Consider the following 16,943-nt stretch of genomic DNA (forward strand, 5'->3'; position numbering starts at 1 on the left):
GCACAATTCTTCAATGCTTGCAACAGAAGCTCAAAGAAATGGTAGAATGGAAAGGAACACATACATTATAAATAACGGGGTTTGCTCCAATCGTGAACAGGGTGAATAGTTAAATGAACATATTAGAGCTGAAGGCGGAAAGGGTTAAACGTCTGCTGCTGGCCGCCTCTGACAAGTCTGCTGAGGCAGGCAGTGAAGTTGCCTGAGAGAAGAGGAGGGTGGCAGTATTTTGCTCCATTGAGCAACAGAGAGGAGGAAGGAGGAGGAGGAAGGTCGTGACTGTAATACACAGAGAGAACCGCGATTCGAGCCCCCCCAGCGGCGGAGCTTCCCCGTTGCCAGTACCCCCTCCAGGGAAGGAGACCCTCGGCGGCCGGAGCGCTTTTAAGGGTGGATTGTTGCCTCTCCCGCGGCTGCCTGTGAGCGTTTTCGACTCCAGCACCGTCATGGCGGATCCCAGCAGCAGCGGCCGATACCAGCAGGTAGGCGACAAGGGTTGCGCAGCCTGGCCGGGCTTGGCCTGACAGGTGTCGGCCATGCTTTTACGCGACTGCCGGGGATCGGACAGGGCGAGGTAGGCCGCGGTGTTTTCATGCTCGTTCAGCCGTAGATCCCTGTTCCTCAACAGCACTTTTTTTTACGGAATTTACAGTGAAATAGGAAACGGCTATCTCTTTGGATACTAGTTTACTGTTTATTTGTAACTATTTGACGACAAAAAAAAACTGCGAAAAAGGAAAATAGAATACCAAGACTAGTTTTTTTCGGGGACATAGAACCCCAAAGCCTAAAAATATGTTTCGCGTGCTGTTTTTTTACGGGTATATTTGCCTAGTTGATGAAAATGAAATCTTCAAATTAGTATGTGCCGGATTGTTTCCTGTCCAGCTGTTTAGTATATCGCGCGGTTGTTATTCTTCCTTTATACACGGGTTGAGAACGTTTCAAGCATGCATTTATTCTCGATTTGTGGTGTGTCTGAAAAAGATGCCATAACTTGTCCTGTGTGTATTTATAAAAAAAAAACAGGTCGAACACTCATTACATGACAATTTCTCTTTTATGAATTTACAAGCGCAGTGGCTTATGAGACCTTGTGGTAGTATTTAGCTGTAATTTTTGCACAGTTGCTCGCATGATTAAAAACAATATCAATACGTGATGCCCTTTCCAGAGAAGTAATGCGCCATTGTACATTAAAGTGTTGGTCATCCCTACATTTCCATGATAATGCACTAGAGTATTGGAATGTTTCAGGGTCAGAGTAAGGTGGACCACGAGCAACATTTGTTTTTCTATATAGCCGGTCTTTGTGATTGCTTTTCCATTGTGCATAAATTTTCGTTAAGGATATTTTATGGATTGAAAAGTGTTAGACCCTTGGCGTGCTTTCCCCTGTCATTTTGCTATTGACCTGTTTTTTGACAGTGTGCTGCGTTTCTGTTTTTTTTGATTGGCATATTTAAATTACCAGTAAGTCCCTAAGTAAAGTGGACCATGGCTGCCCAGGGTCTGTAACTCAAATGCTGCTAGTGGGCCAGCGGCACTGATTGTGCCGCCCACATGAGTAGCCCTGCAAACATATCTTAGACCTGCCACTGCAGTGTTTGTGTACAGTTTTAAACTGCCACTTTGATCTGGCAAGTGGGAGCACTTGCCAGGCCTAAACCTTCATTTTTACTACATATAAGTCACCCCTAAGGTAGGCCCAAGGCAGCCACAGTGTATTTATAAGGTAGAACATGAACTGTTGTGTTTTACATGCCCTAATAGTGAAATACTGCTGTTTTGTTTGTTACTATTATTTATTTATTTAGTTATTTTCTTATATAGCGCAGGATTCGACCCCCAAGGGGGTATCTCCGCGCTTGCGCATAGGTGCAGATGCTGGACTGATAATAGAGATGTAGAGCTACCAGTGAACTATGAGGTGGAATAAAGATGGGTTTTAAGGCCCTTCCTAAAGGATTGAAAATTTAAATTAGTTTTTAAGGCAAGTGGAAGTGAATTCCAGAGAATGGGGCCTTTGTGGGAGAGGGCACGTCCTCCCTGTCTTACTCTCTTAATCCTGGGGACCTGAAGCAGTGTGTTGTAAAGGTAGAAGAACTCTTCGAGGAATAAAAGAAGAAGGAATCCAATGTAAATTAGTAAGAGATCCTTTAATGGTTAGGCAGCAACTCCAGCGTAAGGATTGAATGCCGTTTAACAGCCCGGCAACACTATTTAAGTAAAACGATCCCTTACAAATGACAACGCAGACACGCGATCCAAACACACATGCACGCTTCAACATTCAAACCATAACACACAGACACGCGTTACCAAACTACATACACACCGCACGCGAGCACAACACGAGACATACACACATTCAAACCAAAACATAATGTTCATTGTTTGTGAATGACGCGCGTGCGTTCACGCGCGTCATTTCAAACAATAACCTTACACAACACACCTCCCTCCTTCTTCTTTTTATTTATTTATTTATTTTTTTTTTAAGAGAGAACAAAGTCATTAAACCTAGATGGAATTCTGCGACACCTTGAGCTTCTCAGTAACTCTTGCGAATTGGGATCACAATAGGTAGAAACAGTAGTAGATGGTCCAGATGACTTTGAATCATTTGCATCAACATCTAAAAATACATTGAATGAGTCGTCCTCATCAGAAACCACACTTAATGGGTTATTTTTATTATCTTGCTTGCTGATGTTATATTTTGAAACCCGGCTAAAATGCCAAACACTTCCATCAAATACCCTTACAGCATTCTTGAATATTTCAACAACTTTGACGGAATCAGACCACTTCGCTAGTCCTTTGTGTACATAGCTGCCTTTTTTCAATCTCACAAGATCACCCACACGAACAGGCACACAACTCCTTGTTCCCCTTGATAGATCATTCTTCATTTTTTCTTTATAAACATCAACTTTCTTGCGAATTTCTTCAAAATCAATTTCAGCAAAATCAATACGATTACTATCTTTGTTTTTTAACCACCACAGGACCAAATTAGTACTGGGTTTACGCCCTCTCAACATCTCAAAAGGAGACAGCAAGGTAATGGTATTGGGAGTAGTTCTATATAACAACATGGATTGCAATGCTTTGTCCCAACATAACCCACCTTTGACAGCTAATTGGATGGCCTCCTTGACCACTCTATTGAATCTCTCTATTTGACCATTGGCTTCGGGGTGGAATACTGCTATCCTTCTGTGAAAAATGCCACATCTACTAAAGTACCTTTCCATTTGCTCACTGACAAACTGCGGACCATTATCTGTTACTACTTCTTGGGGAATGCCCTCTCTGCAAAAAACTTCATCCATAAACTGTATGATGACATCACTAGTGACTTCCCTGACTGTCTTTATCTCTGGCCACTTTGAAAAATAATCTATGAGTACTATGCCAAAAGCATGTTGTTGTGGTAAAATGTTAAATGGTCCAATAATATCAATGCCAATCTTATTCCAAGGTGATGCAGGTAATCCAACAGGTTGTGGTACACTGGGTAAGACCGTAGCTGTCTTATCACTCCTAGCACACAATTCACACAATTTTACTTGTTGCTCAACAAAATAATCAATACCTGGCCACCAGAAGTTATTCTTTAGACGTCTCCTTGTGCCTGATATTCCAAAATGCCCCACATGGGCTAAATCTAGAAATTTTTTCCTAAGTCCAAAAGGTGGAATGAATTTGTCATTTCTTAACAAAATGCCATTTTCTATTGCCAGCTCATCCTTAATCTTGTGATAACTCATTAACCCTCCTGTAAAATTCTTTCCTTCAGGCCAGCCTTTCAACACATATTCCTTAACTTCTTTGAGTTCTAAGTCCTTGTTCATCTCTTCATTCCATGTCTCTTCTTCAACTATCGAATTTTCTCCAAATACTAAATTAACGTCATTATAAACATGTGCTACTTCGCATTCATCTTTGTCAACCACATCTGAGTCTCTGCAAGCTAATGGAAGTCTTGACATGCAATCTGCATGAACATTTGATTTCCCAGGAATGTATTCCAAAGAATATTGAAAGTTTTGTAGCCTAGATGAAAGTCTGGCTAACCTAGAAGAGAGTGTACGTCCTCCACCTGGTGATAATATATGTACTAAAGGTTTGTGATCAGTTTTGATAGTGAATTTTGTTCCCCACAAAAAAGGTCGAAAATGTTCAGCACCCCAAACGCACGCCAAAAGTTCCCTTTCAATCACTGAATAATGACGTTCAGACTCTCTCAATGTCCTTGACGCATACGATACAATCCATTCCTTACCCCATTCCTCTTGAATCAACACAGCACCCAACCCACAATTACTTGCATCTACTGTTACAATGCATTTCTTGCCAATCACAAATGGTTTAAGACAAGGTGCCTTAATAATCATTGACTTTACAGCATTAAAAGTTTCAGTCATAGTTCCTGTCCATTCAAATTTTGCATTCTTCTTCAAGAGCATCCTGAAAGGTTCAATTACACTTGCGTAGTTTTGGATAAATTTTGCATAGAATTCAACAAGGCCTAAAAAAGCAACCAATTGTTCTTTGTTTTGAGGAACAGGAGCTTTGCTAATGTTTTCCAAATGTGAATTCTTAGGTTTAATGTCATTGGCACTAATACAATGTCCAAGGTATTCTACTTCTTCTCTCCTGAATCTGCACTTGGACGCACGTAAGGTTAAACCTTTCTCAGACAGGGCGTTCAAAACTTTAAATAGATTCTTATCATGTTCAATTATGTCTTTTCCAAACACTAAAATGTCATCTTGGAATGCAATTGCCCCAGTTAGTCCACTTAGAGTCTCTTTCATCAGCCTCTGAAAAACCGCAGCCGCACTAGCTAATCCAAAAGGCATCCTGCAAAACCTATATAGCCCTTCAGGTGTGATAAAGGCAGTTAAATCTTTTGAATCTTCATGCAGGACCACTTGATGATATGCACTTGCTAGGTCTAAACATGAAAATATCCTAGCATTATCTAAAGTCAAGTCAAGTCAAGTCAAAGAATTTATATAGCGCACTACATACCCAGAGGGTCTCAAGGCGCTTAAGAAGGGGAGGAGGTTTACTTGTCAAATATCCATGTTTTAAGTTGCTTTCTGAATGCTAGGTGGTTCTGGGTAAGGCGAAGGTAAGTGGGGAGTGAGTTCCACGTTCTAGCGGCCAGGTATGAGAAGGATCTGCCTCCCATGGTAGTCTTGTTGATGCGAGGTACCGTGGCGAGGGCTTGGCTGGAAGAACGTAGTTGGCGGGAGGGGGTGTAGAAGGACAGTCGAGAGTTGAGGCATTCTGGTCCGATGTCGTAGAGTGATTTGTGTGCGTGGGTTAGTAGTCGGAAAGTGATTCTCTTATTGACGGGTAGCCAGTGGAGGTCTTTCAGGTGACCAGAAATGTGTTCGTTGCGTGGGATGTCTAATATGATCCTGGCTGAGGCGTTTTGGATTCGTTGGAGTTTCTTCTGGAGTTTAGCGGTGGTACCTGCGTAGAGGGTGTTTCCGTAGTCCAGTCGGCTCGTGACCAGAGCATGGGTGACAGTTTTCCTGGTTTCGGTGGGGATCCAGCGAAATGTTTTTTTGAGCATGCGAAGAATGTTGAAGCAGGATGACGATACAGCGCTGACTTGTCTGTTCATTGAGAGTGAAGAATCCAGGATGACGCCTAGGTTCCGTGCGTGGTCTGTCGGGATGGGTGCTTTTCCAAGGGCTTCCAGCCACCAAGAGTCATCCCATGCAGAGAAGGATGTGCCTAAGATGAGGACTTCTGTTTTATCTGAGTTCAGTTTCAGACGGCTGTGTTTCATCCATTCGGCAACTTCTTTCATTCCTTCGTGTAGGTTAGTTTTGGCGGTGTTGGGGTCATTGGTGAGAGAAAGGATTAGTTGAGTGTCATCCGCGTAAGAGATGATGTTGAGGTTGTGTTGGCGGGCGATGGCCGCGAGGGGGCTCATGTATACGTTGAAGAGGGTGGGGCTGAGTGAGGACCCTTGGGGTACGCCACAGATGACTTCAGTGGCCTCGGACTTGAATGGTGGAAGGCGGACTCTCTGGGTTCTTCCGGTGAGGAACGAGGTGATCCATTCAAGTGCTTTTCCTTGTATTCCGATGTTACTGAGGCGTTGTAAAAGGATGCTGTGGCAGACTGTGTCGAAAGCTGCAGATAGGTCGAGGAGGATGAGGGCGACTGTGTCTCCATTGTCCAGTAGAGTTCGAATGTCGTCTGTTGCTGCGATGAGGGCGGTCTCAGTGCTGTGTTTTGCTCGGAAGCCAGATTGTGAGGAGTCGAGGGATTTGTTGGCTTCGAGGAAAGCGGCGAGTTGGTTGTTGACAGCTTTCTCGATGACTTTGGCCGGGAATGGAAGGAGCGAAATGGGGCGGTAATTTTTGAGTTCGGTGGGGTTCGCTGTGGTTTTTTTTAGAAGGGCGGTGAGTTCCGCGTGTTTCCAGTTTTCCGGGAAGGTGGCGGAGTTGAAGGAGCAGTTGATGACGTCTCGGAGGTGCGGTGCTATGACGGAGTCTGCTTTGTTGAAGATGTGGTGAGGACATGGGTCTGTGGGGGATCCTGAGTGGATGGAGTTCATCAGGCGGATGGTGTCCTCAGTGGAGATTGGGTTCCAGTCATTAAGGGTGTTCTCGGGGGGAGAGTGTTCAGCAGATGGTTGGGTGGGTTGGTCTCCGGGTTGGTTGTCGAAGCTGTTGTGGATGTCTGCAATCTTGTTGTGGAAGAATGAGGCTAGGGAGTCGCAGAGGGCTTGAGAGGGGGTGATGTCGTTGGAGTTGGCCGAGGGATTGGAAAATTCCTTGACGATGTTGAAAAGTTCCTTGCTGTTGTTGGCGTTGTTGTCAAGTCGATCTTTGAATGCTGTTTTCTTGGCCTTTCGGATAATTTGGTGGTGAGTGCGGGTGGCGTTTTTGAAGGCGTCCTTGGTGCTAGTGGTTGGGTCTTTTTTCCAGGCCTTTTCAAGGGAGCGGCAGTGTTTCTTGGACTTCTTAAGATCATCGTTGAACCATGAGGCCTTCTTGTTGGCAGGTTTGCTTTGGCGTTTTTTCAATGGTGCTAAGGTGTCGGCGGTGTTGGATAACCATAGGGTGAAGTTGGCGGCGGCTTGGTCTGAGTTAGAGGATTGGGCTGGGGTGTTTAGAAGGAGCGATGAGGAGATCTGGTCGGTGGTGATTTTGTTCCAGTTTCTTTGCAGAGTTGGTTGGAGGTGGTTGATGGGTTTTGGCTTGTTGTAGGTGAAGTGAACGCAGCTGTGGTCAGTCCAGAGGAGATCCGTAGTGTGGCTGAAGGAGACATAATTGCTGGAGGTGAAGATGGGGTCGAGTGTGTGACCTGCGATGTGGGTGGGGGAAGTGACCAGTTGTTTAAGTCCGAGGTTGGCGAGGTTGTCCAAGAGGGTGGTGGTGTTGCGGTCGTTGATCTTTTCAAGGTGAAAGTTGAGGTCTCCCAGAAGGATGTAGTCTTTGGAGGGGAGAGCGTGAGGAGTGATGAAGTCCGTGATGTCTTCACTGAATTTTGCGCGGGGTCCTGGTGGTCTGTAGAGGAGGGTGCCTCTGAGTGTGGTCTTGGGGTCGATGTGGATCTGGAAGTGAAGGTGTTCGGAGTTGGCGAGGTTGGCGTCAGAGCTGGTTGAGATGCGGATTGATTTCTTATGGACGATAGCGATTCCTCCTCCTGTGAGGTCGGTACGGTCTTTGTGTGTAATCTTATAGTCTTCAGGGATGGCAATGGTGATGTCTGGGGCGGAGGAAGCGTTCATCCATGTTTCTGTTAGGAAGGCGACGTCCGGAGAGATGGTGTCTAGTAGATTCCATAGGTCAATGGCGTGTCTGTGGACCGAGCGGGTGTTGAGAAGGATGCACTGTAGGTGGTTGGGGTCGGGAATCTGTGGTGTGGTTGTAGCGAAGATGTTGTCGGTGCCGATGAATTTGCAGGAGAAGGGTCCATGGGTGTGTCCAGGGGCGGCTTGGACGCAGTTGGGGGCACGACCGGGGTTAAGGGCTAGGAGGGTGGCGGCATCGTAGGTAATGCGGGAGGGTTGGGCAGCGCGAGGGGCAGGGGGTCTGGCGCTGGGCGCGGTCCAGGCGCGGACGGGCGTAGACGGGCTTACCTTTGGCGCACCTTCGGCGCAGCTGGGGCGCGGTCGCTGCGCGTGGACGCTGCGCGCGGGAACTACTGTCATATATGGATAGTGGAGGGGGAGGGGCGAGGGCGGCTCAGCTGGGAGGCGGGTCGGGCTCCAGGGATCACAATCACAACAAAATCGAGGCGGAGGGGGGAGCACAGCGTCGCGCTAGTCAAAACGCGCACAAACAGTGAAAGCGGCTGATATAATTAATTAAATTGCAAATAGATCAACTCGGCAAGCAGGCACACAGCAGGCAATTGGAATTAGGCAGAATTAAAGAGCAAAAGCTGCACAACGATACCGAGTGTCACGAGGGGACACTGGGGAGCGACCACTCAGCCTGAGGGACAGGAGCGAGTCACGGCGCTCTCAGGTACTGTAGCGCTGATCTGGTCAGTGGGAGGGCGGCTCAGCTGGGAGGCGGGTCGGGCTCCAGGGATCACAATCACAACAAAATGGAGGCGGAGGGGGGAGCACAGCGTCGCGCTAGTCAAAACGCGCACAAACAGTGAAAGCGGCTGATATAATTAATTAAATTGCAAATAGATCAACTCAGCAAGCAGGCAAACAGCAGGCAATTGGAAACCATTTCGTGTAGATTTGGCAAAGGATGTGAGTCTACACAAATTGCATTGTTTAAACTGCGTAAATCTATGCATACACGAAGGTCTCCCCCAGATTTATTTGAAATGACAATGGGAGAAACCCATGGAGATGATTCAATAGGTTCTATTATTTCCTTTTGACACATGTCATTTAAAATTTCCTTTAATTTTTCTCTATAAGAAAGAGGCACATTTCTTACTTTGTGACGGACAGGCAAAGCATTCGCATTTACTTTTATCCGATGTTCAAATCCTTTATATTTTCCAAGAACATCACAGAATAATTTTGGAAATTTCTCTTTAATCTCAGAGATCAAGTCTTCTCCAGTTTTACTTTGTGCAGATTTGCTTGATTCAGAATCAATAGAATAAACAGGGGGGTCAGCATTAGGATCAAGCTTCATTCCTAATTGTTCTGCATGTGGCCAACCTAATAATGAATCACCAGATTCTGTAATATACACTTTTCCATGTGTAGAGTAATTCTTAAATTTGAGTTCAGCAACGAAATAACCAATAAGTTGTAATTTATGGCCTGTATATCCACTTGGCGTGATATCTGGTAGTATCAATTTAACACTAGGCCAATTAGATTTGAATAAATTGTCAGGTAAAATTGTGTACCATGAGCAAGAGTCAACAAATACTTTGGTAGAAACTCCATTAACAGTGATGTTGCATGAAGGAAATTTCCTTACTTTTGGTTCCTTAGTTATACACATTATGGTGTTCACAACAAACTCACAATCACTTGAACCTTCTTGTTCTTGATCTTGAACTAAACTGACTCTCTTTGGTGCTGATCTGCAAACTTTTGAAAAATGTCCCTTTTTTTCACATCTTGAACACACTTTGTCTAATGCTGGACATACTTTTGAGTTACCCAGATGATAACTACTACCACATCTAAAACAGTACATATTGTATGTTCTTGAATCTGCTCTTTGCCACGTATTCATCCTTTGATCAGATCTTTGCCACATATTTGTTCTCTGATCAGGTTTTTGCCATCTATTTCTGTATTCATTTTTGTACTGGTTATCATTCCTTGTATTAATATTTTCCCCATATTTTCCTGAGTCTTTAAATTTCTCATTTTCTTTGTTTATAATTAGAACATCAGACTTACTAGTGCTTTGCGAACGTATTTCATCTACAAATTTTTCAGAATGTTCTATCGATTTTGCAATCTCAATAGCTGCATTTAAGGTCATATCAGAAGTTGTCCATAGTCTTTGTTGTATCTTTTTGTTATTAGTACACATGAGAATCTGATCTCTTAAAACTTGATCATAATTAATATGTTCGAAATCGCATGTAACTGCTAGTGCTCTCAATGTGGATACATAGTTATCAATACTCATCTGCTTGTTGTTTTCTTGAATAAAATTTAAATCTTTCCATGACCATATTTTTTTTTTTCCATATCTAATAGCTAATTGTCTGGTAGCAATCTGATATACATCCAAATTAGAAGTATCGCTTAAGGGAGGTAAATTTTTGAATTCTTTAAGTGCTATTCCACCAAGACAGTGCTTAAGTAGAGCTAATTTCCTTTCTGCTCCACATTCTTCTTCCTCTAAGACTTCAAAATATGCTAGAAACATAGGTTCCCAAATGTCCCATTCAATAGGAGGATCACCCTTACTGGCTAGAAATGAAGGAGGAGGTTGAATCCCAGTCATAGTTAATAAATAACAAAGGATTTAAACAATAAATAAATAAATATTTTACAACAAAAATATTTGTGACTCACAACAGTGTGTGCGAATCACAGATGTCACTTACTGTTAATTTCCTCCTTGTTTATTCTCCTCTAAGTAGATGTATTGTTCATAATCCACAGTAACTGAAAAAAATAAAGTGTTCCTCTTCTTTTTTTTTTTTTTTTGAAGAAAAAAAACGATGAAACTAAGGAACCACCAATGAAGAAAGCTCTCTTAATTCTTCCTTTATGTTATCCAATGGAAAGTATTGTGAATAATCCAATAAGAATTGCCCATGCAAAAAAAACGGAGTTGAAGAGCCAATGAAAACGATTCTTTAAAAAAAAACAAGAAAACTTCAGAAATATGCTTGTTGCACGTATGGAAACGTGTTCCCGATCGTCGCCAGTGTTGTAAAGGTAGAAGAACTCTTCGAGGAATAAAAGAAGAAGGAATCCAATGTAAATTAGTAAGAGATCCTTTAATGGTTAGGCAGCAACTCCAGCGTAAGGATTGAATGCCGTTTAACAGCCCGGCAACACTATTTAAGTAAAACGATCCCTTTCAAATGACAACGCAGACACGCGATCCAAACACACATGCACGCTTCAACATTCAAACCATAACACACAGACACGCGTTACCAAACTACATACACACCGCACGCGAGCACAACACGAGACATACACACATTCAAACCAAAACATAATGTTCATTGTTTGTGAATGACGCGCGTGCGTTCACGCGCGTCATTTCAAACAATAACCTTACACAACACAGTTGCTGGGTGCTTGAGCGGAGGGAGCGTCCAGGACTATAAGGGATGAACTTGTCTGTTAGGTATTTAGGGCCTGTGCCAAAGAGGCATTTGTGGATGGTACAACAGATTTTATATTTAACCCGCTGCCGAACTGGCAGCCAATGAAGGCTATCCAGAAGCGGGCGGGAAGGGGTTCTGGGCTGGGCATTGAGTACCAGTCTTGCTGCGGTGTTCTGGACCACTTGCAGACAATTAAGTTGTTCCTCATGGGCCGAGATGAGCAGGCCATTGCAGTAGTCCAATCTACTGATCACCAACGTCTGGACCAAAGTCTTGCGAAGATAGTCAGGCAAGAGTGGAAAAACATGTCGCAGAAGTCCGATGGTGTGGAAACCTAGACCAGCAACTTGATTGGCTTGCTCTTTAAGCACCAGTGCCTGATCCAAATGTACTCCAAGATTTTTAACGGTGTTTTGGACTTGGCACTGGCCCGAAATCTAGAGGCCACCATTCTGGGGACCACAGAAGCGGGGCCTCCCCGAATAACATCACCTCTGTTTTGCCTGCATTGCATTGAAGGCAGTTTGCAGCCATCCAGTTAGAAACCGCCCTCATACCATTCGCAAAAGATTTCCTTATTGCTGGAGTAAGGGACTGGAAAGGGAACAGGAGCTGGGTGTCGTCAGCGTAGGACACCGGGGTGAACCCATATTCTCTCACAATGTCAGCCAAGGGTGCCACATACACATCAAATAATGTAGGGCTTAGACATGAGCCTTGTGGCACTCCCTTGGTGAGCTCCCTAGAGATGGATTGAAGGGAGCCCAATCTGACACCTTGTGAGCGGCCTGTGAGAACTCTCTACCCAGGACAGCGCCACACCCCCTATGCCCACCTCCCGCAGGTGGCCGAGAAGAATCTCATGTGTCGAAGGCCGCGGACAAATCTAACAGCACCAGAATCATTGAGCCCCCTCCATCTAGTGTCATCCTGATCGTATCGGTCACTGAGAGGAGGGCAGATTCGGTGCTGTGATTGGGTCTGAACCCCGATTGCGAGGGGTCCAGGCCTCCCGCTGTCTTGATGTATTTTGACAGACAGGTGTTCACATGCTTCACGGCCATCTTGCTGAAGTATGGCAAAAGGGAGATGGGTCGGAAGTTGGAAAGATCAGTCCATGGGTATGCCGTGTTTTTACGAATAGGGTTCACCACCGCTCTCTTCCATTCCATAGGTACCTGCCCTTCCTTGAGTGAGAGATTTAATACAGATATGACCTCAGGTCCAATCAAATCATTAATCGGTGAAAGGTGGTAAGTGAATGGTTCCCAAGGTTGGATGATTTAGGTGGACTAGGAGAGCTGTTCATATTACTGGAGGCTATCATGATTTTATCATAGATCGTATTGACTATCTCTCCCATAGGGTAACATAGGGTTTGCCTTGAAATATATCTTTTACATGTAATTTCCCATTGGTAGCAGATAGAGGTTTGGAGTCTGTGAACAAAAAGTTTAAAAGGACCTCTTTTGGTGAAGTTGGTCTTTAAATTGTGTTTTTGAAAAATACCACTTTTAGAAAATGGGCATTTTCTTGCTTAACCATTCTGTGCCTCTGCCTGTCTGAAGCATCCACGTCTGGGTTTGGATGACAGTTGGGCTCTTGTGCATTCACTCTAGACAGTCACACAAATGGAGCTGAGGTGTGCCTTCTATATCCTGAAGGGCCATCACCAAGCTGATGAGCCTTCCTGAGCTAGAGTGGTGGGAGGAGTTGTCACTTAAACCTGAATAGGGCTGTACCTGTCCTCACACAAAGCTGTCTCCTCTCCCTGTAGTGTGTCTGGAGCCATGTCAGAGATGAGCAATGTTGTATGCACTACAAAATTGAAGTTTGCTTACATTAAAGGCAGAAAGGTGTGTAAGTATTGGACCTCTGACACTCTCAAATCAGAGCACTTCTGGAGTAAAGGATATTCTGCCAGGAAGAAGAGCTGGATGCAGTAGGAGGAACTGTTGTTTTTTGGGGCTGCCTGCTTTTGCCTGGGAGTAGAAGGACTGGAATTTGCTTTTTGTATCCTATAACTAAAGGAGAAAATCCATGCATCAACTCCCAGCATTGGTTTTAATCGACTACAGACTTAGGCGCATTGCCGCTGCCAGCACCGGAGCGTGGTTCCCGGTTGGCAGATCAATGGCTTTCACCGCAAGCCCCAGCTTCCCATCGCAACGCGTCTGTCGCAGCGTGAGTTTCGAGCACCGCATCACCGTAGCCATAACGCACTGCTCCAACTACGACTTAGCACCTGCTTTGCGGCTGTGGAATTGACGCAGTGTGTCCTGGATTTTTGATGCATCGTCCCTGGGTGCCAATTTCTTCATCTATGTTGCCCAGCAACAAGGAACCGAGCCTGGGAGCTCGGAGATCGACGCATCACCTCCCTTGACAGTAAGGACCCGACGCATCACCTCCCTTGACAGTAAGGACCCGATGCATCACCTCCCTTGACAGTAAGGACCCGATGCATCACCTCCCTTGACAGTAAGGACCCGATGCATCACCTCCCTTGACAGTAAGGACCCGACGCATCACCTCCCCTGACAGCAAGGACCCGACGCATCATCTCCCCTGACAGTTAGGACCAGACGCATGACCTCCCCTGACAGTACATCACCTCCCTTGACAGTAAGGACCCGACGCATCACCTCCCTTGATAGTAAGGACCCGACGCATAACCTCCCCTGACAGTAAGGACCCGACGCATCATCTCCCCTGACAGTTAGGACCCGACACATGACCTCCCCTGACAGTGCATTACCTCCCTTGACAGTAAGGACCCGACGCATCACCTCCCCTGACAGTAAGGACCCGACGCATCACCTCCCCTGACAGTAAGGACCCGACGCATCATCTCCCCTGATAATAAGGACCCGACGCATGACCTCCCCTGACAGTGAGGACCCGACGCATCACCTCCCCTGACAGTAAGGACCCGACGCATCACCTTGCCTGGGAGGGAACCAACTCATCGCTTTGCTTTTCCTGCCCCTCGCATCGTCTTTGAGTTTTGACTCGGCCAAGGTACTTTGTACTAAAATGAACGCATCCATTGATTTCTATAGATTGAACATATTGAATTTTTGGAAAGTGAAATCTTTACTTGTGTATGTTGGATTTTTGTTGCTTTGGTCTTGTTTTATTCAGATAAATATTCACTATTTTTCTAAACTTATGTGAACTCATTTTGCAGTATCTTAACTGTTACTTACTGTGTGTGTTGTACAAATGCTTTACACAGTACCTCTGAGATGAGCCTGACTGCTCGTGCGACGCTACCAAGAGGGTGAGCAGGGGGTTATCTTAGCTGTGCGACTCCCTTACCCGACTAGAGTAAGGGTCCCTACTTGTACAGGGTCCCTACTTGTACAGGGGGCCAACTACTGCTAACTAGAGAGCCCATTTCTAACAGCAAGACATGTTAATTTTTTTTCAGGCTGTGACTGTTACTTAGAATGCACTAAAATATAGCGATCTTTTGTTGCGTTTTACTTCTCCTGGAAAGTGCATATCTCCTTTTTGCTGTAGCAGCATCTTCCGACATATACAGTATTGTACATGCCCTTGCTGGGTACATCGACTTTACACTATGTTGTGTTAAATTCTTGATGGATATCCATGCTTGCATCAGTCTCAGTATTCAGATGATTACCTTTAGTGTTGAGTTGTAGGAGCAATATGTAGAATATACTGTTGGTTTGAGTTCTTCAACACACTTTTTCTAAAATCAATAAAAAATTATTTTTCAATCTAGATGAAATTCAATTGTGTAAGAACATACGTTTTTGCATTAAATACCATCCTAATGTCCACAACCAAGAAACTAACAAAGGTTTGCTTTATAGAGCCAGGGGTGTGGAATTTAATAAAATATCTACTTGTCCATGGGGCAGGTTGCTTCATAAATCTACTTGCCCTGTAACAAAATCCACTTGTCCCTTTTTGTGCCATGTAATGCGGCGACAAATTACGGCAGCAATCTCATTATATAAGAGTTCTGATATAACCTTTCTAATTATGCCAGGGCTCGTACCATAGTAGGGTTGCATACTAGCAATTCCCTTATGCTGCCACGTTTCTGTAGGTCTAAATACTGGGCTGAAGGTATTGGTAAGAAATAGTTCAAGGGTTGGAATGCCCTTTTGAGTCTTTGCAAACCTACTAACGTGCGTGTTGGGTTTGCACCAACTCTTTTCTAATATTTTCCTGTACTGAAAAAGGTTGGAAATTTACTCCTGACAGTCGCAGACATAAAACTTCTTCCAGGGTTGGAAAAAAAGTGGTTAGAGGAAAAGTGAACTTAACATTAAGATTTTCACATGAGCCAATCTACACATGCACATGTGCTCATGCTAAAATGCAGTTCACAAATAATTTCTAGTAGTACTATTTCTTGGCCTACTTCTGTAAATTCTTGTGAATTTATGGAAACTGTATATATGCACTTAATGCAAGGATATATACCATGGATGCACTTTTGAGACTTTCGTTAATAATTGGGCTTCTAATTAGGTCTGGCGTTAACCATGACCTATTGTGTTTAATAAAATTCTGTCTCTCTCTTGCTCTCTTTTTCTCTCCGTCTATCAGATGGCTTCACTGTTAGTGACAGTCAGTATTCTTCTCTTTGACAAGGAGCATATTGGCACACAAAGTAGTTTTGTTCAGTGCCCGGAACTGCTGTGGCAATGTGTGCTTTTTGAGACCAAAAACTATTTTTGCTTTTGCCAATGCTTGTTAGAATGGTGAGGGCCCAGCAGCTCCCACACGGATATGGTTTTACAAAAACCATGCCTGAACAAGTCACGCATTGACAAAACCAAAAGGTGGACCACCAATTTCAGACCTACTGGCTTTGCCAATGCTTGTTTAGTTTTGTTTCCAGTAATCGTATTTAAACTGGTTACACTGATTTTCCATTATGAATATTTTTTGGGAAATACAAGCATACATCAACATGTTGCTGCAAAGATATGGTACCTAAAATCTTACAGTAGCAAAATGTTTTTTTTCCTACTTGCATTTTTTTTCAACATTTTATTTTGAAAGCAAAGAATCATCACTCTTGCTTTGAAGCTTCGGCAAATATTTGCATATAATCAGAGAGCATTCTGGGAGCATTATACATAGCCTCATATTACTAAATTTTGAAAACGTGGATACACATTTATACTGAAACCACCGTCAGTAGTGCAGGCCGAGCTTACAGCGTTTACTTTTAGGGCTCACCCTAATAATAAAGGCTTTGCATTAATGAACCATAAATACAAGCTTGAACAGCATTTAACACATGGACACAAATATTACCTTAACTGCAGACATTGCCCTTTCCTGATCCATAAAGTGATACTGTAAACTGGCAGCCAAAGGGTTTGTGCTGTAGGGGGTTGGGCCTACTTGTCCCAAGGACAAAATAAACTTGAAAACTTGTTGCCCTTGACCCCAAACAATATGTCCCGGGAGTCGGGCTACAGGAATTCCACATCCTGATAGAGTATGCATTCACTTACTTGGAGTTTCTTGCCGCAACCTAAACGGACAAACTGTTTTACTCTACTTGCATACCACTATCAGAAGGTGACTTAAAAAACGTAGTCTCCAAATTATTGAGTAAAGACCTATTTCTCAGCTTTTCCCCAAAACCTGGCTAGAGTAAATTTGATGGCTCGTGCACA

The 16,943-nt window shown here is 44.1% G+C and overlaps 1 protein-coding gene across 1 annotated transcript in view; it reads left to right on the forward strand.

Annotated features, from left to right (window-relative positions):
* Positions 1 to 239: 239 nt before the first annotated feature.
* Positions 240 to 16,943, forward strand: part of NDFIP1 (Nedd4 family interacting protein 1) — a 266,509-nt gene continuing 249,805 nt past the window's right edge. Inside the window, exon 1 of the mRNA XM_086931641.1 lies at positions 240 to 482. Within this exon, the coding sequence (XP_086787767.1) occupies positions 447 to 482 (36 nt within the window). The 5' untranslated portion in view covers positions 240 to 446. The remainder of the gene's footprint in view (positions 483 to 16,943) is intronic.

This window comes from Lissotriton vulgaris, chromosome 7 (genome assembly GCF_964263255.1).
Source record: "Lissotriton vulgaris chromosome 7, aLisVul1.2, whole genome shotgun sequence".
Taxonomy (NCBI): domain Eukaryota; kingdom Metazoa; phylum Chordata; class Amphibia; order Caudata; family Salamandridae; genus Lissotriton; species Lissotriton vulgaris.